Here is a 22728-nt window from a genome sequence, read left to right as displayed (position 1 = left end):
CCTCCTGCTTTCCCTGCGCCACGCCTGCCGGCACCCCAAATCTGCCCGGGGACGGGGAGGAGGGGACGCCATGCCCTGTGTCCTGCGGGCACGGTGGGACGGCAGCACCCGAAGTGGCAGCTGCCCCGGTCCCGGCCCCCCTCGGGGATGGGGTGGGCAGCGCTGGGAGCAGCCGGTTTTGGGGAGCCTGAGCCAGCGCTGATCGTCCCTGGCCGGGGCCGTCCTCCTCCATAAACCCTCTGGGCCCCCCCCCCCCCCCGTCGCCCTCCCCGTCACCCCCCATCGAGCCCCCACCCACCCCGGGGGCTCGGGGACCACGGTGGCTCCAGTGCCACAGCCCGAGGGGGACCCCCGGGTGTGCCCCAACCCTGCGCCATCCCCCGGGATTTAATCCGACCCCCAAAACCAGCCGGGGGCAGCCGGCAGTGAACGGAGCCGGGCCGGGGGGGGCAGTGCCGGGGGGTGTCGCTGCGGTGTGGGGTCGGGGTGCCCGTGCCAGGGCGGGCGATGCTCCCGGGCTGGCGGTGGGGAGCGATGGCGCCTGCACCCCCGCCCGGCGTGAGTCAGCCGGGGGCTCTGACGCAGTCCCACCGCCGCCGTCGCCATGGAGGCCGCCCGTGCTCCGGCTACTGCCGGCGAGCGGCTCCGGCGGGGATGCGCGGCTGCCCGTTCCCAGCAGGCCCCGCCGCACCGGGCGGCATCCCCGGGCCTGCACCCCCGCAGGCACCGCCGTGCGCCCCCGCGCCCCCGTACCCCGCGCCCGGGCGGCCCGTGACGCGGCGGCGGCCCCGCGGGGAGGAGCCTCCCTCGCTCCGCTCCCCGCCATCATCAAACTTTCCGCTCGCTCCCGGCCACCGGCGCTGCCTCCCTCGCACATGGCACCGGCGCCCCGGGGCTGAGCCCTGCCACCGCCCCCGGGCGGGTGACGCCACCGTCGCTGCCGGCAGGAGCCGGGGACCCGCCACCGCCACCGTCACCGCCGCGGACTCCCGGGGCCGGCGGCTTTGGGCACGGCGCGGGAGGACGGGGCAGAGCGGAGAGTGGCAGCGGGAGGGAGCGGAGCCGGTGCCCATGTGCCCGCGGTCCCGGCGGGGCGATGAAGCGGCGATGACGGCCGGCGAGGGGACCCTCCGGCCCTGGAAACCCGACCCGGGGCAGGCGCAGGGGGGGCGGCCGCCCCCGGGGCCGTCGCTGCCCCTGACCCTCACCGTCCTGGCCTGGCTGGGCACCGGCACCACCATGGCCGGCCTCAACAAATGGATCTTCGCCACCCACGGCTTCCGCTACCCGCTGCTGCTGTCGTCCCTCCACATGCTGTCGGGGGTGGCCGTGGGGTACCCCCTGGGCTGGGCGCGGGGACCGTCGTCGCCGGCGCCCCGGCCCCGCGCCAGGATCTACCTGCTCAGCCTCACCTTCTGCACCAGCGTGGCGTTGGGCAACCTGGGCTTGAGCTACGTGCAGCTGGACGTGGCGCAGGCGGTGGCCACCACCACCCCGCTGGTCACCCTGCTGCTGTCGGGGCTGCTGGGGGGCCGGCGGCACCACCCGCTGCAGTACGTCGCCATGGGGCCCGTCTGCGCCGGGGCCGCCTGCAGCATCGCCGGCGGGCTCCGCTTCTACCAGCCCGGCTGCGGCTTCCTCCTGGCCGCCACCGTCCTCCGCGCCCTCAAGTCCGTACAGCAGAGTAAGTGCCACCCGCGCCCCCCCCCCCCCCGCCCCTGGCACGGCCCCTGGGGCACAGGGGTGCTGGTGTCACCCCCGGCGCTGGTGCCACCCGCCGCCCATCCTGGCAACGGTGCCACCCCGACCCCTGGTCCCCAGTGCCGACCCCGGGCCATCCCAGTTCCAGCACCTCCCGCTGCCCCCCCTAGGCCCTGGGGCCGCCCCAAGTCCGAGGCCACCCCCTTGTCCCCCTGGCATCTCTCGCTGCCCGCCGTGTCCCTGCTGCCACCCCAGGGCCACCCTCACCCACCCCGCTGCCCCCCTCGGGGCTGTGCAGGGTCCTCGCCCCGAGGTGACCCTGGTTTGTCGGTGGTGAGCAAACGCCCTGGTGTCCCTGGGGTGGCCCACGGGCACCGCTGGCCCCCAGTGACGCTGTCCCACGTGCGGGGCCCCGGCGGGTGGCAGTGCCTTAGCCGGGCACGGGGACACCCCAGGAGTCCCCCCCCGCCAGCGCTGCGGGTGGCCGGGTCCCTTGCGGGTCCCCGTGCCGAGCGGCATCGTCCCCACGCCCGGGGGCTCCGGCAGCCGCGGTGCCGCCCGGAGCGCGATGTCCTTGGCAGGCGGCGGAGGGGAGTCGGCCGCGTTGTTTTTCGGCCGCGAAGGGAGCGTTTCCTCCGGAGCCGGTGACTCAGGCGGGCACCGCGGGGGACGGGCTCTGGCGTGGGGCCGAGCGCGGGCTGTACCCCCCCCGTGCCGCCCCCAAGGTCCCCGGGGGCACCGCCGGCGGCCGTACCAGGGGTGCTGTGGCCGCCCGAGGGACGCCGCTGCCCGTCACCCACCCCGGTCCCCTCGTCACCCGTGGGACACGGAGAGTGGCCCCGGGGAGGCTGGGGGTGGCTTCGTCTCCCCGGACACGGCACGTGTCTCCTGTGCACGCCTGTGCGTGGCAGCCGGCCCGGCCGTACCCGCTGTCCCCAGATGACTCGGAGGGGGGGACGTGGGGACACGGAGGGGACGGGCCACACACCCAGAAATGGGCAAAATCAGGCACAAAAAGAGGAAGAGGGGGAGAGGGTGGAACCCACGTTTGCTCCAAAATGGGGTGGGGGAACTGCCCTGCAGCACCCTGCACCCCCGAACCGGGGCACCCTCTGAACCGGGGCACCCCCCGCCCCATGGAAGGCGCTGACCCCCCTCCCCCCCCCTTTCCCAGTGGCGTCAGGGATTTCTCATCTCGGTGGGTGTCCCCGCGGGTGCTGAGCATCCCCGTGGGTGCTGGGTGTTCCCACGGGTGCTGGGTGTCCCTGTGGGTGCTGGGTGTCCAGTGGGTGCTGGGTGTCCAGTGGGTGCTGGGTGTCCCCATGGTGCTGGGTGTCCCCATGGGTGCTGGGTGTCCAGTGGGTGCTGGGTGTCCCCATGGGTGCTGGCTGTCCCATGGGTGCTGGGTGTCCTGCTGACCGTCCCCTCTCCCCCAGGCGTGCTGCTGCAGCAGGACCGGCTGGACGCCCTCTCCCTGCTCTGCCTGACCTCCCTGCCCAGCTTCTGCCTGCTCTTCGGGGCGGCCGTGGCGCTGGAGGTGGGGCCCTCCTGGCAGGGCGTCCTGCGCTACGACGGCACCCTCTGGGCCTGCGTCCTCCTCAGCTGCCTGGGCTCCGTCCTCTACAACCTGGCCACCTCCCGCGTCCTCTCCCTCACCTCTGCCCTCACCGTCCACGTCCTGGGCAACGTCACCGTGGTGGGCAACCTGCTGCTCTCCCGGCTCCTCTTCGGTAGCCACCTGAGCGGGCTCAGCTACCTGGGCATCGGGCTGACGCTGGCCGGGATGTTCATGTACCACCAGCCGGACCTGATCGCAGCGCGCTGGGTGGCACGGCCGGGACGGGGCCCCCCCGGGCGGGAGTAGGGTCCCCGCTGGGCGCGGGGTGGGGGGGCGGACGGGAAGCCGGGGGCGAGCGGGGCTCTGCGGGTGCACGGGCTGCGTGCACGGGGCAGGGCGTGCGGGCGTGCACAGCTCTGGTGTGCACGGGTGTGCTGGTGTGCACGGCATTGCGCGCGTGTGCCAGCGTGCACGGTGCTGTGGGCACACCTGTACTGTGCACAGCTCTGTGTGCACGTGCGCTCGTTTGCACAGCTCTGTGTGCACGTGTGCTGGTGTGCATGGCACTGTGCACGTGGGTGCGCCAGTGTGCACATGTGTGTTGTGTGCACAGCTCTGTGCACAAGTGTGCGCTGCTGTGTGTGCACTGTGTGTGTCTCGGTGTGCGCGTGTCTACTGATGGGCATGGCGCTGTGCATGTGTGTGTGCTGGTGTGCACAGCTCTGTGCACACGTGTGTTGATGTGCACAGGCTCTGCGTGTGCAAGTGGCTCTGTGTACACAGCTCTGAGTGCGTGTGGGCACGTCTGGGTGTGCCCAGGCGCTGCAACTGTGAGTGGGTCTCTGCACGTGGCCGTGTGTGCGTGGGGGCATGTGTGTGTTGGTGTGTGAAGGCTGCGCGTGCAAGCAGGTCTCATGCATGCGAGTACGTGTGCATTGGTGCAGAGTCTGTACGTGTAAGTGTGTGTGCACGGCCCTACGGGCACGTGCGCACGCGTGTGCTGGTGTGCACAGGTTCTGTGTGTGCAGGTGTGTTGCTGTGTGTGTGCAGAGCCTTATGTGCAGATGTGCACACATGCGTGTTGATGCGCACAGGCTCTGCGTGTGCAAGCAGATCTCATGCATGTGGGCAAGGGTGTGCTGCTGTGCACAGGCGCTGGGTGCACAAGTGTGGCTGTGCAGAGCCTTATCTGCAGGTGTGCACAGCCTCTGCGTGCACGTGTGTGCTCGTGTGCACAGATTCTGCGTGTGCAAATGCACCTCTGAGCATGCACAGCTCTGTGTGCGTGGGGGGTGTGTGTGTGCAGGCTGACAGGTACCGGCGTGCACTGGCTCTGCACGAGTGTCCCTGTGTGCACGCGCAGGCTGGGCACGCTCAGGGACGTGGCTGCGGATACGCGACGCCGTGTGTCCGACTGCTGTCCTGCCTGGGGAAACACAGAGCAGCGTGGGTGCGCGTGGGTGTGCGCGTGTGTGTGCGCGCGCGTGTGTGTGCGTCACTACTGAGCTCTGCTGGCTGGAGTAAACGCGGGGCTGTGTGCACGCCTGGTTCTCGTGGCCGAACAAGATGCGTGGGGAGGGGGCGGGTGAGTGTCCCCTCTCCTGTCCCCAACCCCGCTGTGCCACACCGATCCCGCGGGGCTGCCGGTGCTGCTGCCCTCATCGTCATCGTCCCTGCCGTGTCGTCCGGGCTACCGCGGCTGCGGTCCCACCCCTCCCGCCTTGCCACGGCTGGGGCAGGCAGGGGCAGGCAGGGGCAGGCAGGGCTGCCTGCCCGACCCCGTGGTGAGAGCCCAACCGAGGGGACGGGGACGGCTCAGACCCACCAGCCATCGCTCCGGGACGGTGCCGGGCTGTGGCAGGGCACGCGCTCACCTGGGCAAAGGGCCATCCAGCGTGCGTACGCCCCGGCACCGACGCCGGCACACACCTCACCGGGAGCACCGGCACCGCTGCACGCAGCGTCTGTGGCGGCCGCTGCTGCGCTCGCCATCTCTGCGCCGGGGCCGAAGGACCCAGCTCCGATTGCACTTGTCCCGAAATAAAGCTCTATTTTTGTCGTACTCCAGCCTGGCTCCCAGGGCCATCTCCCACCCGAATCGCACGCCGGCGTCGTGGCAGGAAAGGAGGAACCACCCCGTGTAGGGACGGGAAACTGAGGCACAGAAATGCCCCGGGAAGCCCCAGCTCCCCAGGGGAAGCCGTGCCCGCCGTGGCCGGTGTCTCCATGCCCCGGTGCAGTGAAAGCCGCGGGGCCGGCACCGGGGCCCTCGCGCAGGACACGGGACGGACGCAGTGACGGGGGAGAGGAGTCACCGGCTGCACGTGTCCAGAGAAGGCCGGTGCTGCCGGGAGCCGGCACCGTCTGCCCACAGCGCGGCTTCGCCCTGCCCCGGGGCAGCGTGACGCTGGGGAGCATCCTGTCCCCCGGCATCACCCGTCCGGTCCCTCCCCAGCCCCGTGACTCACGGCACCCCGCAACCACAACCCGCTCCTCCTGGAAACTCCCTGCTCGCTCCCGCCCTTCTTCCCAGACAGCAATTTTCTTCCGCTCATCCAGGTGGCGAGTTTTGAGGCCGCTTCCAGAAGCGTCCCGGGAACGGCTTCTTCCCCAGCCCACGGCATGCCGGTGCGCCTAGCGCTGATGCCGCCTCCGCCGGGGTGCCCCGGGGTCATGGCCGGAGCGGTGCCCGTCCCGCAAAGGACGCGCAGGGCCCCGTGTTATCGGCAAACGGCCCCTGCTCCGGCCGGGAGCGCGGCAGCCACCGGCCTGTTTGCTCGTTGGGCTCACGTTTCAGAGGCTTCTCCGCGACGGGAGGGTTGGAAATCGTTTTGGTTTTCGGGTTCCTTTCAAAAGGTGAGTCCCGGTGCGGCCCCGGGGCCAGGGCTGGGGGGAAAGTCCCCTCCCGGGCGTCACCAAGGACCTCGCGCCCACGCTGTCCCCTGCCAGGGGTCGGGAGAAGCGAGACCGGCAAAGCAGCCTGCGGCATCGCTGGGATGAGGAGCCCTTCCTGGGGCAGCGCTCGCCTGGCCCAGCCCCCTGACTCATTTACTGGCGCTGGGGTCTGCCTGCATCCCGCCTGCATCCGCGGCTTTGCCTTGTCCCCCTGGTTTTTGGTGCTTCGTGGTGCTGGCCCCGTGCCCCGCTGCCGGGTGTCCCGGTGCAGGCTGGGGGCTGGCGCAGGGGTCCTGTGGGCAGCATTTGCGCTGGGGCGGGGGGCTTTGACGCTGCCCATGAAGAGCCTGGTGGCGGCGGGTGCGCTGGCCTGGCGTGGTGGCCCTCTCTCCGGGTATTTCAGGCCGTGACCTCAGCCCGGTGGCATCCATCCACCCCGGCCATCCCTCCGCTCTGGATCGGGTTTCCCACAGGCACGGCGGCAGCTGCCCGTGTGCCGGATCTGGTGCTGCCCCGGCAAAGTCGGACGAGGGGAAGGCATCCCAGCGGGTGGGGGAGCCAACCGGGACAGCTCTGCTCCGAGGCAGACACGGCGCTGAGGAGAAGCCCCGGCGCACGGGGCGGGACAAGCCGCCGCAGCAGCTCCGAAGGACGGGACGGCCCTCGCGTGGGCACGCTGTCCCCGTGCCTTGGCCAACTGGCCGGCAGCGGCTTGCCGGTCCCTGCTGCGGTCTGGTTCCCCTCGCCAGTCCTGGCTCCCCGAGCCCAGTTTCGGTGCGGTGAGGGTACGGAGGCCGACGGTCGCCCTGGTCTAAGCGCCATGACTCTGCCTCCGTCGCCCCTGCAGTGCGGGGTACTTCCCTCGCCCACGCATCCCTCCACAGCCCTGGCCAAGCGTCCTCTGGGTTTTCACCTGTTTTTAAATAACGCCCAACCGCAGGCAGCCCGGGAAACTGTTGTCACCCCCATGCCCCCGTGCCGGGGCTCATCAACCCCCGAGATGCCGCTGCCCGGGGTTAACCACGTAGCAGGGACCCGGCACGTCGTCGGGTTTCTGCGCTCCCCGTCCTGAAATGCATGGAGGGGATGGGAGACGCGCCGAGGGGTGACGGCTCTGAAGCGGGTGAGCGGTGGCGGCAAGGACGGGTGGCACCTCAACGTGCTTGGTCCCACCGTGCTGGAGGTGCTGGCTGGCGAGGAGCTCCAGGTGAAGTGTGAAATTCTGTTTTTTTCTTGATCTGCTCTTAAACCGCTGCTGAAATCTTCCTCCGAGGCGGCGATGGAGCACGCTGGGGACTGAGCTGTGAGCCGCTGCCCTTGGCAGAGGAGCAGCGTGTCTCCGTGCGGGGTGGAGGAGAAGATCCAGGGCGGCTTTGCTGCGTGCCAGCCGGGTGCCTGGGAATGCACGGCGGAAATTTTCAGTGTTTCAGGACAGGGGATTGACTGCTGCCCTCGGGGATGCGGGGAGGCTCACCGCATCAGCAGGGGGACGCCGGATCTGCAGCTGGGAGGCAGCAAGGACAAACGCTTGCTAAGCCGGGAAATGATATCCTTCCCTCACACGACGTGGTCTTAAACCTACTGTGTCGCAGTCTTCAACCGGTGTCAGGGACCATCCTGACTGTGGAGCTGAAAGTACAGCAAAGCCTTTCTTGGGGTAGACATGAAGAAAAATGCATTCTCCCCGGCAGGACAGCCCAGCCCAATGAGGAACGCAATGTCCAGCAGCGGCAAGCAACATCTGAGGATGCCTGAAGCAGCCCAAGCCTGGTTGGAGGCCAGGAGATGGGCAGGATGACCCTTCAGACTCTCTTCCAGCCCCACAGTCTCTGCTTCAGCACCCAGAAAGCCCCTCCAGAGTTTGCTCTTGACCATTTTGGGGCAGGCTGGCTTTACTGGTGACTTCACTGCTCTGCCTCTATGGCATGGGCTCGGCGCTCTGCTCCGAGAAGGCTGCTGGCTGCCTGTGGCTGAGTTTCTAAAAGATGAAAACACATGAGCTTAAAGACATTTTTAAAGTCATATGCGTTGTTTTAATAACATAACTTTGCATCATAAAGTAGGAGTCTGAAATACAAATGTTTAAGGCAGTTAGAATAGCGTGGTAATTACTGCACGCATAACAAAACCCGCTATATAAAACCGTAAATGATCTGCAGGCTGTTGTGAAACACAGATGGTGCCTTAGAGGCAGAACGAGAGCCTGGTGGGTGTCGGGTGCAGGTGTCTCACCTGGGTTCCGATGGCTGTGGAGACAGAGGTGTTCAAGAAAGGGCTGGCAGCAGCACCACCGCCCCCTTCCTCCCACTTCTCTTGAGAGTTGTGCTCAAACCGAGATGCTCACCCCGATGCCATGCCCGTGCTTGGCTCTGCACCCCACTGAGCTAGGTCTGGACTCCCACCCAACTTCCCAGCTTGGCCCTGGACCTGCCTCATCGCCACGGATGTGCCAGGCAGTCAGGACTCCATCCACTTCCACATACACAAATCCCTGGTCTCCCCTCCCTGGGACGCAGCCAGTGGTGCCCTTCACTCCCGGCACACACGAGCAAGACATCTGCAGGACCTGCTGGGGCTTGTGGCACTGCTGTTCTCCATAGGGAAAGCCTGGTGTTCAACTGCAAAGCTGGAGAAGAGAGGGGTGGGATGACTCTACAGTCACCAACTGCACCCTCGTCTGGTCAGAGATCTGGTCTGAGAAGCACCAAGGTGCCAGGTGGTCATGCAGTACGCAGGGCTCCTCCAAGAGGTTTGCCCTGTCTCTGTGATACCCACACACCCAACCGGCTGGGTCTGTCCCTTCAACGTTTCCGTTTTCCAAGAGGAAGTTCTTACATGTCTGTGAGGAGTCAGGTCTTTGCTCTACTTCTAAAAGGTGCCTTGGGAGACAAGCAGCGCACTCGAAGGAAGGCAAGGTGCTCTGTCACCCACCACACCGATCACTTGAGCTTCTCTGAGACCTGCAGAGAGCCCGTTTTCAGGTTGCTCTTTGTGGGTGTGGAGGAGCACTTCCAAAGTGCCATTGGTAGGATATGCAGTCATAGCATCGCAGAATCATTTCGGTTGGAGAAGACTTTTAAGATCCAGTCCAACCATTACCCCAGCACTGCCCAGCCCACCACTAACTCCTGTCCCTGAGCACCACATCTACACGGCTTTTAAATCCCTCCAGGGATGGGGACTCCACCACTGCCCTAGGCAGCCTGTTCCAGTGCTGGACAACCCTTTGGGTGAAGAAATTTTCCCTAATGCCCAATCTAAACCTCCCCTGGCACAACTTGAGGCCGTTTCCTCTCATCCTGTCCCTTGTCACCTGGGAGAAGAGACCAACGCCCACCTGGCTAGACCCCCTCCCGCCAAATGGGGCTGTGGGACCCCCTCACGCTGACCCAGGGGCTGTGGGACCTCTCGCACACACGTGCCAGCCCGGGGCCTCCCACTCGAAACAGGTCTGTTATTGCCACTCAAGACAGAGCTGCTGGAGCTGAAAACTTCAAGCCGTGATAATTAGAATTAACACATGGCCAAGGTGTGCCCAGACCAGGCTTCTAGTTTATAACGACGTGATGACCTCGCCGCAATGAATCAAACCGCGAGCAGGCTTCCTCTCAGTGCTCCCATCTTGGCCTCCCAGCCCGCCGGCAGTAAATGGGGTTCTTTCCGAGCAGCTCACCCAAATAACCGTGGATCTCCCAAGGGAGGCCAAGGCACCTTCTGAAAAAGGGTTGGGGCAATCAGGTGGGGCAAGAGAAAGGGTCAGGCACGGGAAAGCAGGACATCCTTGGGTCTCTCCCAACCAGCGATGCTGGAGTCTGCGCTGTTCCTGTGCTCATGACTGGACGTAGGGTTGCTGTCTCAAAACCCAAATCATATCCCAGTTAGGAAAAACAACTGTTGGTAACGCTCCAACTATCCTGACTCACAGCTAGTTTCTGTCCTGCATGATAAGCACAGTTTGTGCTGGAATAAACCAACACTCTCCCAACACGTGATGGTTTCAGAGTTACTGTCGGGACCCTGATACAAATGACGTGTGAAAACGAACCGCATAACTTAAACTGCGTTGATTTTATTTATAGAAAACCCCACTACTCGCTGTTCGTATCGCTAATCGCCCATACTTTCAGCGTCCGAGATTTCTTGCTCTGACCCGCTCAGGAGAGAAGGGTTTATTTTCAATGCTCTGACACGGATCTGGAAGAACTGCCCTTGGCTTTCCCTTGGTTTCTTGCCAGGAGGTGACAACAGCTCGTTTGTACTCAGAGCAGCAGCGTTACTCTTACTTCATTTTCAGAAACACTGGGTATCACCCCGGAAAGAGAGCTGATCATTCGGAGCCTGTTGACACCGAAGTTTGTACTTGTGGTGGATGAGCTGCTGCCCGAAGCTGGTGATGGGTGGGATGGTGGGACCAGACCCAGGCGTGGGTGCTCTCCAGGGACACGGAGTGGTGCTTCACCAGATAGGCCAAGCAGAAGGTGGGGACCTGCTCCCCACAGTGGCATCTGACCCCGCGTGTCCCCACGCTGCCCATCTTGACTGCTATGGAGTGGAAGCAGCTGGAGATGTGAGCGGCGAGGGCGTCCGTCACGAGGACGCGCAGGTACTCCATGTTGGGACGGAGGGCGTCCACCACCTCCTGGGAGACACTGACAACGGTGCTGGCAAGGTGGGTAAGAGCAGGGGGCAGCTGTGGGTGGCCACCGTGCCACCGAGGTGGAGGTTGGAGGTGATCCATGATGGGCTGCCGGGCCGGGGGTGCCAGGGCAGGGCCAGGAGGGCTCCCAGAGCCGCTGCCATTGGGGCGTGCTAGCTGTGCCTAGAAATACACGTAGAAATACACCCGGCCCCATCCCCCGCTGGGCCCCGCCGCCTGGGAGCCCTGGGGGGTTGGGCCGGGCCCCCCATGGCAACCACCGCCACGCACACAACGGCGGGGGGCAGCGGGGCCATGGAGGAGCAGGGTGGTGCGCGGCCCCGGGTCACCTTCTTCCCACCGCCCCAGAGCCGGCAGCAAGGCGGGCCCCGGTGCGGGGTGGGGGGGTCTCACACCTCTGGGGCTGGGGGGGTCCTCACACCATCCTTGGGGGGGTGGGACCCTCACACCTCTGGGGCTGGGGGGCCCTCACACCGTCCTGGGGCTGTGGGACCCTCGCACCAACCAGGGCTGTGGGACCCTCACACCTCTGGGGCCGTATGACATGAACCCCCTCTCGCCCGGTGCAGCTCTGCAGACCTGGACCTTGACCTGGACAGCGACTTGCCCAACAGAGCCCTGCCCAACTCTGCCAGCCGCACCAGCCGCCATGCCCTGCTGCTCCTGGAGGAGAAGGTGATGGCCTCAATGTCCCCTCACCCCTCCAGGCCCTGCCGGTGCTGCCCCTGGGATGGGGTTCATGGTCCCCTCTGGCACAAGGGGAGGGTTTGTCCTGCGTTTGGCTGCTGGTGGATGTGTTGTGGAAAAGCAGAGGGAGATCCCCCTCCTCTGAGGTGGTTGGCAGTGAGACCCACAGGTGACATGGGGCTGGAGGAACGTCTTGTGCAAACGCTTGGGTCTCGGTTCCTCAGAGCCCTTAAATCATCACTTGAGTCTTCAGCCCTTAGGTCTTCAGCCCGCTGGACCGGGATGGGGGTGCCAGGGCTCTCTCCAGGGGAGTGGGAAGCAAACGGTCAGGGGGAGGCAGCTACCGGTTCTAGGGCCACCTTCAGCGTGAATGGTTGCACCTCCATCCTGGCCTCAGGACACTGTTGCCGCATCCTATCTGCAGGTCAACTGTGTCTTGGGACGATAAGCTACAGGCATCGTCAGCCATGGACTTAACCTGGACTTGGATGTCATTCCTATGATATCTAGGGAGACCAAGGGTAAACGATTAGAAATGGGTGAAGCGCTGACGTGTGACCTCCTCCCAGCAGTGGGGACTAAGCAAAGGTTTTGCAACCTCAGCAGCCCGATTTCCCCTTAGGGCCTCTCGCTGCGAGTCCAGCCGTAATGGGTTCATGAGCAGGTGAGATCGTGTCTCCTGCGGGAATGCGCAGGGTGCCAGGTTGAGTCTATAAGCTCAGAATTCGGATTTAGGGTGGCATTAGACATACCTGGACCTTCAGGCACTGAGTAGTTCCCTTCAGCTCTCCTCTCTTCTCCCGTGCAGCCTGGCTTTTCGTCCCGAGTACCCAGCCAGCACCACCTGAATCCTCTCCCCTCACCTTACTTTGGTCAGAAAACCCCAGCATCATGATTTCGGCAGTTTTTCAGTTTAAATCAAAGTTTTATAACATGGTGCTGCAAAGTCCGCTCTCTTGCCTTGACTGCTCCCGGCAGAGCGGTGGGGCCCTGCCCGGGGTCCGGCTGCACGTGAGTTGAGCCTGCTTGGGCAATAAACTGTGCAGCCCCGCACAGGGAAAAAAGCTTACCCGCCTTCACCTCGCAGGTGGCGTTTGCTTGAAAAAGAAAGTCTAATAGAGAAATTCATGTCTGCTGGTTTCAACTGCCACCGTCTCTCACTAAAATATGTACTTGAGACATGAACCAGCGCGGTGGTTTAACCTCGGCTGGACGCCAGGTGCCCCCCAGGCTGCTCTATCACTCCCCTCCTCAGCAAGGCACGGAGGGGAGAAAATTAAGATGGAAAAACCAACCCCAAACTCGTGGGGCAAGATAAAGGCAGTTTAATGTAGCAAAAGCAAAAGGCCACGCGTGGAAGCAAAGGAAAAGCAAAAGATTATTCTCTGCTTCCCATCAGCAGGCGACGTCCGGCCACTTCCCGGGAAGCAGGGCTTCAGTACGTGTGCTCATTCCTCTGGAAGACAACCGTTGTAAAAAACCCAAATGCGCCCGCCCTGTTCCTCCCCCTGTCTCTCAGCTTCGTATTGCCGAGCAGACGCCATACGGTATGGAATATCCCTCTGGTCAGTGCGGGTCAGCTCTCCTGGCTGTGTCCCCTCCCGAGATCTTGCCCACCCCCAGCCTGCTGCTGAGGGGGCAGAAATGTTGGAGAGGCAGCCTTGGTGTGTGCTCAGTAGCAGCCAAAACACTGGTGCGTTATCAACACCTTGCTGCTACCAGTATGTCACCGAAATTCGGGACTAAAAGAAAACTCCTTAACACCAATTCGGCATGAAGAAGCAGGCATTTCCTTTGATTGCAGCGCTGGGTGTCAGGAGGATAGTTCCTCTAATCAGGCACCCCTAACGTTGGTTCTCTTGTCATATTTATACACAAATGTTACAAAGATTACAAAGCGGTACGCTCCCGTTACAATAATTGGTTCATATTTCTTCGCCTAGTATGCAAACTGGAACGCCTGCTCGGTTCCTTTCTCTGCCTCTATCTTTTGAGTTGGTGGGATAATTTGGGTAGGGGGCTTATGAGTCGGTGGTCGTGGGGACCCTGGCCCAAATTACCTTGCCCCTAGTCTCTCAATACTTCCGTGTTGGTAATTGTTCGCTACGTGCCTCAGGGAGATAAGGATGCTGCTGGGGGCAATTAGTGTCCTCCCTTTCTGCAAGTCTGTACATAAGGACCATGAAGTGTCTTGTAGCTCCTCCTTTTTCTCATGATGTGTAGCAGGTGCTCATTCTAAGAACCGTTAGCCTTCTACCTAAAGTAATAATGAAGAGTTTCTTATCACATACAATACAAGCAGGCCTTCGTTACAGGCCTATGTTTTTGGCTACCAATACGCAGCACAGCACCGAGGCTGCTGCGGGGAGAATGAACTCCATCTCAGCCAGACCCGGTACCACTAGTGATGCTAACAGGTCCCGGCTGAAGGTTTCTGACTGCTGTCGTGGGGATGACAGCCTCGCGAGGCAGAGCTGAGGCATCTTTTTCTTGCTTTGCCGTTCCCTAATCCCGTAACTCTGTGGACTGACGGTAACCTCTGGGTAGCTGGGTGCTGAGGAGATCCTCCTGGCCTGCACACGTCTGTGACGGGCGAGTTTCAAGACCTCGAGGCAGTGCAGCAGTGAGCGAATTACCTGTAGCCTACCCCCAAACCCCAAGCTGTGTTGTGATGCCTGGTTTGGCCCTGCCACACAGGTGTGCCCTGGGTTTGTGCCACACACGCGGACAGGTTTCTGTTCACAGTCAGGACGCCCAGGGGGTGCAAACCCCTTATGGGGTCCGAGATGGAAGAATGTGAGAGAGCGTGACTACTATCCTCCAGACCTGCTTCTTACAGGAGTATAAAATGAATTACGGTCAAGGAGGCAGGATGATTTGAGTAATCTTTTTCAGACCAATGTTTCGAGTGATACTTACAAATTTTGGAGCTTCTTTGCTTGGAGGTCACCTTGACCACAGTGAGGGATGTGGCAGGATGTCTCTCTTCCCAAAGGCAAGCATCACTTTGGAATTCTTTATTTCATGGTTAGGAGAGCAGCTATAAGGTCTTATATTTGCTTTCGTAAAGGTAAAACACTTTGAAGAGGCCAAAAAGAAGACAGAACATTTCCACAAACATTTAAAGCAGCAGTTTTTGAAAGAACAGGAGAGAAAGGTGGCGCAGTGGAAGAAAGCATCTGAAAGGTTTGAAAAATCACTGGAAGTGTTCAGTCGCAGAAGCAGGAAGTCATCCGTCCCTTCCGCCGATGGTCTGTCTGCGAGTGAAGCGATGCCTTTGGAACATGGAGAAGGGACCAAGAGATGTGTCTAGAGAGCTCCTCCTGCAGGCCTCCCCAGGGCTACGGACCGCCTTCTGCCACCCTGCTCCCATTTTCAGCTTCTCCTCCTAGACAGCTAACGCTCGGTGCTGTAACAGCAATAAACCAGCACCATCCCTCACTCTCTCTCGTGTTTACCTTTTAAATCGATGGGTTAGAGGGTCACGGGCTGGGGAGGAGTCAGGAGTAAAACGCCTCTTCAAAGGACTGGTTTGCTTTGAGGCAATAGAGAAGTGATGTGAGAGGGACAGAGATTTTTTCTGGGCTTGTGCCTTTAGAGACTGTTCAAACAACACGTTTCACAGCTAGTTGGATTTCCAGAAATGTTATCAGAGGTTCAGGGAGGGTAAATGAATCCGTTGTTGGGGAAAAAGAAGGATCGGTAACTTAAGCTGAGGAGAAAAAAAGCAAGGAATGAAGTATTGAAGGAGAGTGCCTGGGGGCACTGAAGAAGTGGTCAAGCGTCAGCAGCAGATGGAGAATGTGGCTGTAGGCGAGTAGAACCGATGAACTTTCCTCTTCCCTTTCCCCACACCAGAGACATCTGGAGTAACCATTGAGGCCCCCCGGCAGGGTGGGGTACAGCTTGCCATGGGAGTGCAGAGCTGGAGAGGTCTGCATCATCCACTCCGGCCTCTGCGGTGCTGTGGCGTTAAGTGTATGTTGACTATCCTTGAAAAATATTCATCTAACTTCTTTTTAAAAACCTCGGAGTAAAGGAGATGCTACAGTTTCTCGAGGTGGTCTGGTTTTCCAGCCAGCATTGCAGTGTTGGGGTTTTCATAACATAAACCTTTTTTGCTTGAAGTGAAGCTGATCATTTTTTATGTTTCCCAGTGGCCTTGAGGGAATAATTAGATGTTGAAAGGTTGCTGTCATGTCCTCACTTGGTTTTTTCTTCACTGGATTAAAAAAATGCTCAGTGCCTTCAAGCTGTCCCCCTCACTTGGGATTTTTAAAGAGAATTTTCATGACTACTGCGAAAGGTGTACCTCACATCAGGACAGCACGCCTGGCACGTTACACTCCAGGGCTCAAAAATCTGGAGGCATCAGGCCTTGATGAACTATTGCTTCTCAGTTTACTGTAAGACTATTTTTAAAAAGAAACAACAAACTTTTCCCTAACCTCTGGCTCTTGAAAACAGTGAAATCTTTTTGTTTCTTCTTTCCTAGAGCTTTTCTAATAATTCAGCTGGACTCAGACTCCTGGCGATGTTACACGTGATGATAACTAGAAATCTTAGATTGGAAGGTGCCTGGCAAGCCAGACTTTAGGGGCAGTGCCTTCCATCTTTGGGACATCTCAGCAGTAAGAGGCCACCTGCTATAGCCTTGCCTTACGAGGGCTTGCAGCTAGCTGAAGGCATCCTCTCAAACTGTCTCCAGAGGATGCTTCATAGACATGATTCAGGCGCCGAAAGGTTCTAGAAACAATAGAAAATTGGTCTTTGGCACCTCAGTTGGCTTCAAACCACAGATCAATAAAGTCTTGGTTTTTCCCCAAGTATTTAAGCCATCTTCTTGTTGCCTTTCCTTCTTACACCTGTGATAAATCTGCCCTGCATACCGTCCTCTCCATGATTCTTCCTTCTTGACCTCACTCATGGACAGCCTGCCTCCACTGTGCTGCCGCCCGGATCCTGCACCAGACCTTAGTGATGACATCCGGCTGGAAAAAGAAATTACCAGCAGAGTTAACTGCCTAGCAGCCCCGCAGCTTTTGCCTGCAATGTTTGTCCAGGAAAATGTGGATCTGTCGTTCACAACAGCCGCTGGCCAGGACAGACAGGAAACATTGTCCGTCATGCTGGCACCAGTGACAGACTGGTGTCTACCTACATCAGTTGGCTTGAGTAGCACTGAAAGAGATGCGTTGAGGTGAAAAGCGAGGAAATGCCAAGAAGCCAATAATGCCATAAATTTTCAGAGAGGAGGTTGTCACCCAGGGGGGACCTGTGCTGGCCACCCCCGGAGTTTTCCTCGTGGGAAGATGCTGTGAGGAAAACACTGGTTTAAAACCGAGTGAGAGCTTCTGGATTTGGTCCAGACATTCGCGTGTTACCACGCAACACTTCAGCTATTGTTTGAATGCTGCCTGCAGCTCTTGGCTCTGTCGGCTGTGAAACGTGCCATCCAGCCAAAAGCACACCCAGGCTCCCGCAGCCCATCTCCTTCCCCTCCGGCTCTCAGCAGCCTGGCCTGCAGCGAACGTGCGCTCCATGGCCTTCAGATTCTCCCATACGTGTCTGGCCTCCGCGGCATCGCAGGGCAGTGAGTCTCAGCGTTTAATAATGCAATGTGAAGAAACAGTCTGTCTAGTTTGTTTTAAACCTACTATGTGGGTAAATTCACTGCGCGCCCCCGGTTCTTGTGTTATGAGAAGAGTGAGTGATTGCTTGTTCATTGTCTCCCCAGTTTGTGATTTCAGAGTCCTCAGCTTTGTCCCCTCTCCATCGACCTCCTCTCTGACATTGGGTGGTTTCAGCTCTGCTCTGCTGTGCAGCCAGCCCAGGAGCAGTTCATCCCTGTTGCTACGGTAACAGCTGCATCCATCCATCCATCCATCCATGTATCCATCTCCCAAACGGCACCCACCCTGTGCACGGGGGTCCCCAAGCGGTGCCTGGCACCCTACGGGGAGTGGGGGACGTCCCTCCCCTCTTGCCGTGGAAGCAGAAGGGCAGTGGGGCCCTGTCTAATGGTGCTCCTCTGCGGGGAGGTTACAGGGCCAGGGCTCAGCCCCTCTGAGCATCTCCCCGTGCTGGGAAAGGCCAGTCACCAGTCGTCGATTCTCCAGTCCGCCACTTCTTGGCAGCACGAGCAGCCTCCCTCTGCTCTGCGCTCAGTGCTGTCCTTGATCCCACGGTCCCCGTGGCAAGACTCAGCCCTTGCACGGGTCCTTGCCCTACCATCTCCGGTGTGAGGAGCACCAGGCGTGGGGCGATGCCTGGCCCCGTTTGCCCTCTCCTCCTCAGCCCTGCGGCCGTGAAACCCGTGGAGCTGTAGGAGCTGTGCCATTTGCGGGCTGCGGGCGTTAGCTGGTCCCTGGAGCTGGCTCTGCAGGGGCTGGGTGCCCGTGCTGATCGAGCCCTGGGTGGGCCAGGACCTCCTGTCTTCCTGCTCAGCACAGTGAGGAAGCAGCTGATGTTTGCCTGGCAGACCAAAAGCTGTGGCTTGCTGCAGACTCAGCAGGCAGATGCTGATCAAAATCACACCCTGATCTCAGTGCCCCCCATGCCCCCAGGGAGATTTTCCTCTCAAAGAGCCCGCTTTATCGCTGCCCACGGTTGACTGCAGAGGGTGCTGCTGGCTGAGCCTGTGTCCCTCTTCACCCATCCAACTCCCAGCCGGGTGCTCTCAGCCTTCTTGCTTTGCACAGCCAGCCCAGTGCCTCCAGCCCTCCCCTGCCTTCCTCCTTTAAAAAGTCAGTTTGCTCAGAGTTTACAATGACCCCGCTACACTTGTGTGTTCAGCAAACTCCTTGCGGTAGGGACTCGCTGGTTTCTCTGTTAGGTAAGGCGGAGGTGGAGGCGATGGGTGGTTTGATCTGGAAAGACTCCCCTGCCCTGAGGGGTGTCCTCTTGCCTTCAAGGGTTTGACAGACTACTCCAAGAGGGAGAGGACCCTTCACCTTGTGTTTTCAGCCAGAGCTGGAAGGAATGCGGAAGAGTGTCAGCACAACGCTAGTCACTCGAACAGGCAATGCTCGGAGCAGAGGGGGATAGTACTGGCTGCCCACACCTTCCCCAGGGGAGCAGCGGAAGCCAGAGCCCACGGGCAGGTGCCGTCCAGGGTTATGAAAGCAGCCCAGAGCACCAGCACTGACATGTTAACCCACATTTCCCCTCCCCGCAGCTCTGATCTCAGCGTGTAGAAGCAAGCAGACAGGATCTGGGCCAAGCTCTGGGCCCTTTCCTCACCCAAGAGGCTCCAAGGAGAGAAGGCGCTGATACACCCCGTGTTCGGCACGCTGTGTCAGAGATGCCCCAAGGCAGTGTTACAACAGGCAGGTGACTCGACCGTAGTCCTACGCAGACAAGACCCAGTACAGACAGTGTGACAGACAGGTGGGAGCGGTTTGATTCAGCCTCATCACAGGGCAGCACTGCCTGCATTTGGCTTAGCAGGTAGCTCCCTCGCCTGTCCACGTGCTCAGGCTGGAACTGTAAATATAATTATCACCAGCGTATGCTCACTGAACGGTAAATCACAGGAGTTCGCACTGACCTGGAAACCCCTGAGATGGATGTGCAGCTGAAAAGAAAGAGCGGCTCCTGTGCGCCTCTCATGAGACCAGCACTGCAGCTTCACCAGGCTTGTTTTCTGTGCATGCTGCATCATTATTATCGAGCAAGAGGCTGACAGGAAACACAGCCCGAGAAGCAAGACGTTAGATGCTGCCTGCTATCGGCATGGGTTCCCAGCAGCGGCTCCTTTGAGATGACTCCGGCACTAGAGTTGTCTTCCTGCCTGAAGCCATGGATTAGGCAAAGGGGTCAAGTTTCTTGTTCTGCAGGCAGCAGCACATGGCCTGTTCCCCAGCATCCCCCCCAGGGAGGGGACAGGACTGGGTGTCCCGTCTTCTCCTGGAGAAGCAGAGGCAGCAGGACCCTGCCCTGGAGCAGCTGCTGGCTGTGCAGGAGCGGGCAGCTGGCGCTGTGCAGGCAGACGAGCCCCCCTCCTGAAGGAGAGCTGCCCAGGGACCTGCAGCCCTGCGACAGGTAGGGTGGAAAGGCTGGAAAGCAGCGGGACCCCCTGTGAAACCAGCCCCCTCGCCTGTGGTGAGAAGGTGCGGGGTGGCCAGCAAACGCCAGGATACAGACCTGTGGTCAGAGCTGACTGCGGGCTGGTGGGATCGGCTCCTCCCAGCCCGGCTCTGGGGAGCAGTGGGCAAAGCATGCAGCCGTGGGGGCCAGTGAGACCTCCCTGCCTGCTCCCGCAGGTCCTCCTCTGTCCTACGGCCAGGAAATCCCCACTCCTCACCATTTGCTTTTTGTTTAAATTCCCACACAGGCTGGACAGGACCCCCCTCCAGCTCAGCCAGTTTTGCTGTGCTGCTGTCCAGCGGTGTCCCTCGATGTGACAAGTCTCGTGCCCTGTGTGTAACCAAGGACCGCTCCGGGAACAGGAACTATTATCCCCAGGCGGTGCTTGGGAAGCCCTGCCGTGCTTCAGCTAACTAACCCACATTCAACCCTAAATTAGCTGGCAAGGGAACCAGGGGACACAGGTCATAGACGATGCTGCATGTAGCAAAAGTAGATCTGTTCCCTCTCCCTCTGCCAGGAAATAAGCACTGAGAAAAGGGCCCAATGTTATTGTTAATGCTGTTCCCAGAGCACTTCTTTCTAACAGGCTCTGGGGGCCAGGGGAAGTGCGGGCTCCTTCCTACTGGCTCACACCACAGATGAGGAACATGTCATCATCTGCTGACAGCAAGACACGGGGATGAGTGAACACAAGCCGTGGTCAGGGATCGGTCAGCCCCGCAGATTCCCCGGGGGCTTGGTGTGATGCCAGAGCTCCACATTCCCAGCGGAGCATGATGCAAGGCTTGACGCAGCACAGCAACTGGCACAACTGGCTCCCGTGAGGGACGCGGCTCCTCACGCAGAGCTCTGTGCCAGGGTGGTGGCAGCCCGTGAGGTGCTCGCGTGCCTCCACCTGCTCCAGCTCAGCTGCAGAGCCCAGCGCTGAGGGCACCGCAGGATTCCGTGCCTTCAGAACTCCTGGTGTGTGGAGGAGCAGGAGAAGAGGCTTTCCATCGCATCAGCAAAGCAGTTTCTGCCCACCCTGTAGCTGCGCTTTGGCTGCAGCCAGAGCAAGGATGGTGGCAGGAGGGGACTGTCCCCACAGTGACACTGGGCTGGGATACTGTACATTGTTGGTGCTTCTGCTCTTTCACCACCATTTCACAATCAGTTTTAACTAGCATAATCCAACTCCTCCCTGCTGTCCCTTTCCTTGTCCCATGCATGGGTGGGTGGCAGCAGGAACAGGGAAATGATACGGAAAACGCAAGCTGGGGTAGATCATGGCCTTCCAAGCTGATCAGAGCCTGCCTGCTCCCATGGGTTGAGCTTTGCTTCGCTTTGCTGCAGCGGGGAGGGATTCAGCATCTGGAGGCGAAGGGAGGACTTTGATGCTCAGCTGTCTAGTCGCAAGGCCTTTGTGGCTGAACGCAGCCAGTCTCAAACAGGAGGAGAACCACATCTGGGCTGTACCCACATGTAGGGTCTCTCGGCTCTCCCTTCCCTGCTCGGACATATCCCACATCACTCCCCTGCCCACAGAGTTTGGATTCTTGGGCACCTCTGGCTCAGGGCAATGATGCAGGCTGGTTTGGATACAGCAAATTGTTTCAGGGTGGATCCGAGGTTTTTCTACATCCTGGATGAGGTAGGATTGACGCAGGTTTGGTGATGTTTCATCCAGCTCCCAAATCGACGTGCTTTCCTTCCTGGCAGAAGAGCTGCTGCTGGCCTGGAGCAGTGTGTGAAGCTGCAGGACGGGTCAGGCTGCTCTGGGCACGTGGCATCACCCCCATCTCCACCTGCAAGGCTGGAATGTCTCTAACTACCCAAACCTCAGAGGGAGCTGCAGTGCTCCATGGCTCTTCCCTACTTGAGAGGAGGTTTGGATGTGACCCACCGCTCCACCCTTTCCATCCTCCTCCATCCTCTCTCCATGTACGTCCCAAGGACGCATCTGTACCTTCAGGCAGGGCGAGCACACAGGGGACTCTGGTGACGGTCCCTAGGCAGCTGATCCCATCTCCACCTCACGGCTGTATTTCTGCATTTCTTGGAGAGTGGTGGCCCATTTCAAATGACGCAATCAAGGCGTTCCTCAGCTTTGGAAAGAAAAGGACATTCTTTTCAAGACAGATTTAATTGCGAAAATGTCTGCAGGGCAAGTGGCAGCCTTTCACAGGGTCAGGGTTCACCCCCGAAGTCCCTATCAGAACAAGCAGCATCCCTCAGTCTCCAGGGGTGCTCCTCTGTGCTGTGCTGGCTGCCCCGTGCATAGGGGAACATCTGCCAATGGGACATCACCTCCGTTATCGTGAGGCCCCTCCATGCTTACTCCTGCCCTCAAGGACAGAGCTGGTATTACCAGGAGCACCGACTAGCATTCAGCATTTTGCCAAGGCTCTTCCTGGAAACCAAAGCCCTCCTCTCCTTTAATGCACCCTTCTCACTGACCACACAGCAGGGCAAGGGCAAGGCTTGTGCTCAGCCTTTAAAGGCCAACATGTTATTTGCAGATGTTGCTAATTAATGGGTAAACAACTGGGCATATGCAGCATCAGCATTTTAATCAGCTGGAGTTTATTAGCATTTTTATGGCCCTGCATGCAGAGTCCCATAAAATCAGTCTTTAATAGTGGAGCTAGGGTGATTTCTTGGTTGCTGGTGTTCCGATGCTTCAAATGCCTGTCACTCTACATTCTGCCTGATTTAATATTGCAACATGGTGTAAACTTCCGTAACCCTAGCCTGCCTGAGGCGTGTGGACGCGCAGTGTCCTCAGAGGGTATTTCACCGCGGCACCCCTGCCCTCCTGCGAGCTCTCCTCACCAGGGCCCCGCGGCCGGGGCTCCTGTCACACCCGGCCGGGCCCTTCCCCGCGCCCAGCAGCACGGCCAGCCCCCTCAGGGCTCCTAGGCACCGACTCATTGACGTACTCCCCCTACTTCATTTTTGCTCTTTTAGGACTGACCGGGGCCTGGGAGACTTGATCTCGGCGGGGATAAAGTTTATTTTCCGCAGCTCTTTCCTCCGGGGCCGCAGGCCCCGCCGCCAAGATGGCGACCCACCCTCCCTCACTGCTGCCACTGCGGAGCTTCTCATTGGACAGCGACACTGCCCATCAAGCGAGTGGCGACGCTCAGGTGTGGACACCGCC

General features: G+C 60.2%; 1 protein-coding gene across 4 annotated transcripts; it reads left to right on the top strand.

The window, feature by feature from the left end:
- Positions 1-118: 118 nt before the first annotated feature.
- On the top strand, positions 119-22606 carry SLC35E4 (solute carrier family 35 member E4). 4 transcript variants are annotated; one of them, XM_054843981.1, is made up of 5 exons: positions 119-1684; positions 3138-6115; positions 7846-10823; positions 11381-11486; positions 22536-22606. In XM_054843981.1, the coding sequence occupies exons 1-2, from the start codon at positions 508-510 to the stop codon at positions 3563-3565; spliced, it is 1605 nt and encodes a 534-aa protein (XP_054699956.1). In that variant the 5' UTR covers positions 119-507; the 3' UTR covers positions 3566-6115; positions 7846-10823; positions 11381-11486; positions 22536-22606. The 4 variants fall into 4 exon arrangements, with proteins under 4 accessions (XP_054699956.1, XP_054699952.1, XP_054699953.1 ...); XM_054843977.1 differs by having other exon boundaries at positions 3138-10823; XM_054843978.1 differs by lacking the exon at positions 22536-22606 and adding an exon at positions 18676-19852 and having other exon boundaries at positions 3138-10823.
- Positions 22607-22728: the final 122 nt, after the last annotated feature.

Source organism: Grus americana, chromosome 16 (assembly GCF_028858705.1).
Source record: "Grus americana isolate bGruAme1 chromosome 16, bGruAme1.mat, whole genome shotgun sequence".
Lineage (NCBI taxonomy): Eukaryota > Metazoa > Chordata > Aves > Gruiformes > Gruidae > Grus > Grus americana.
The sequence above is the reverse complement of the archived record's forward strand: the minus strand, read 5'-3'. Positions and strand labels throughout refer to the sequence as shown.

What these genes read in the sequence shown, in the direction of transcription:
- SLC35E4 (XM_054843981.1), top strand. Translation starts at nt 508, where the DNA reads ATGCTCCCGGGCTGGCGGTGGGGAGCGATGGCGCCTGCACCCCCGCCC. An exon ending in CCTCAAGTCCGTACAGCAGA is followed by an intron (nt 1,685 to 3,137) that starts GTAAGTGCCACC and finishes CCTCTCCCCCAG; the next exon opens with GCGTGCTGCTGCAGCAGGAC.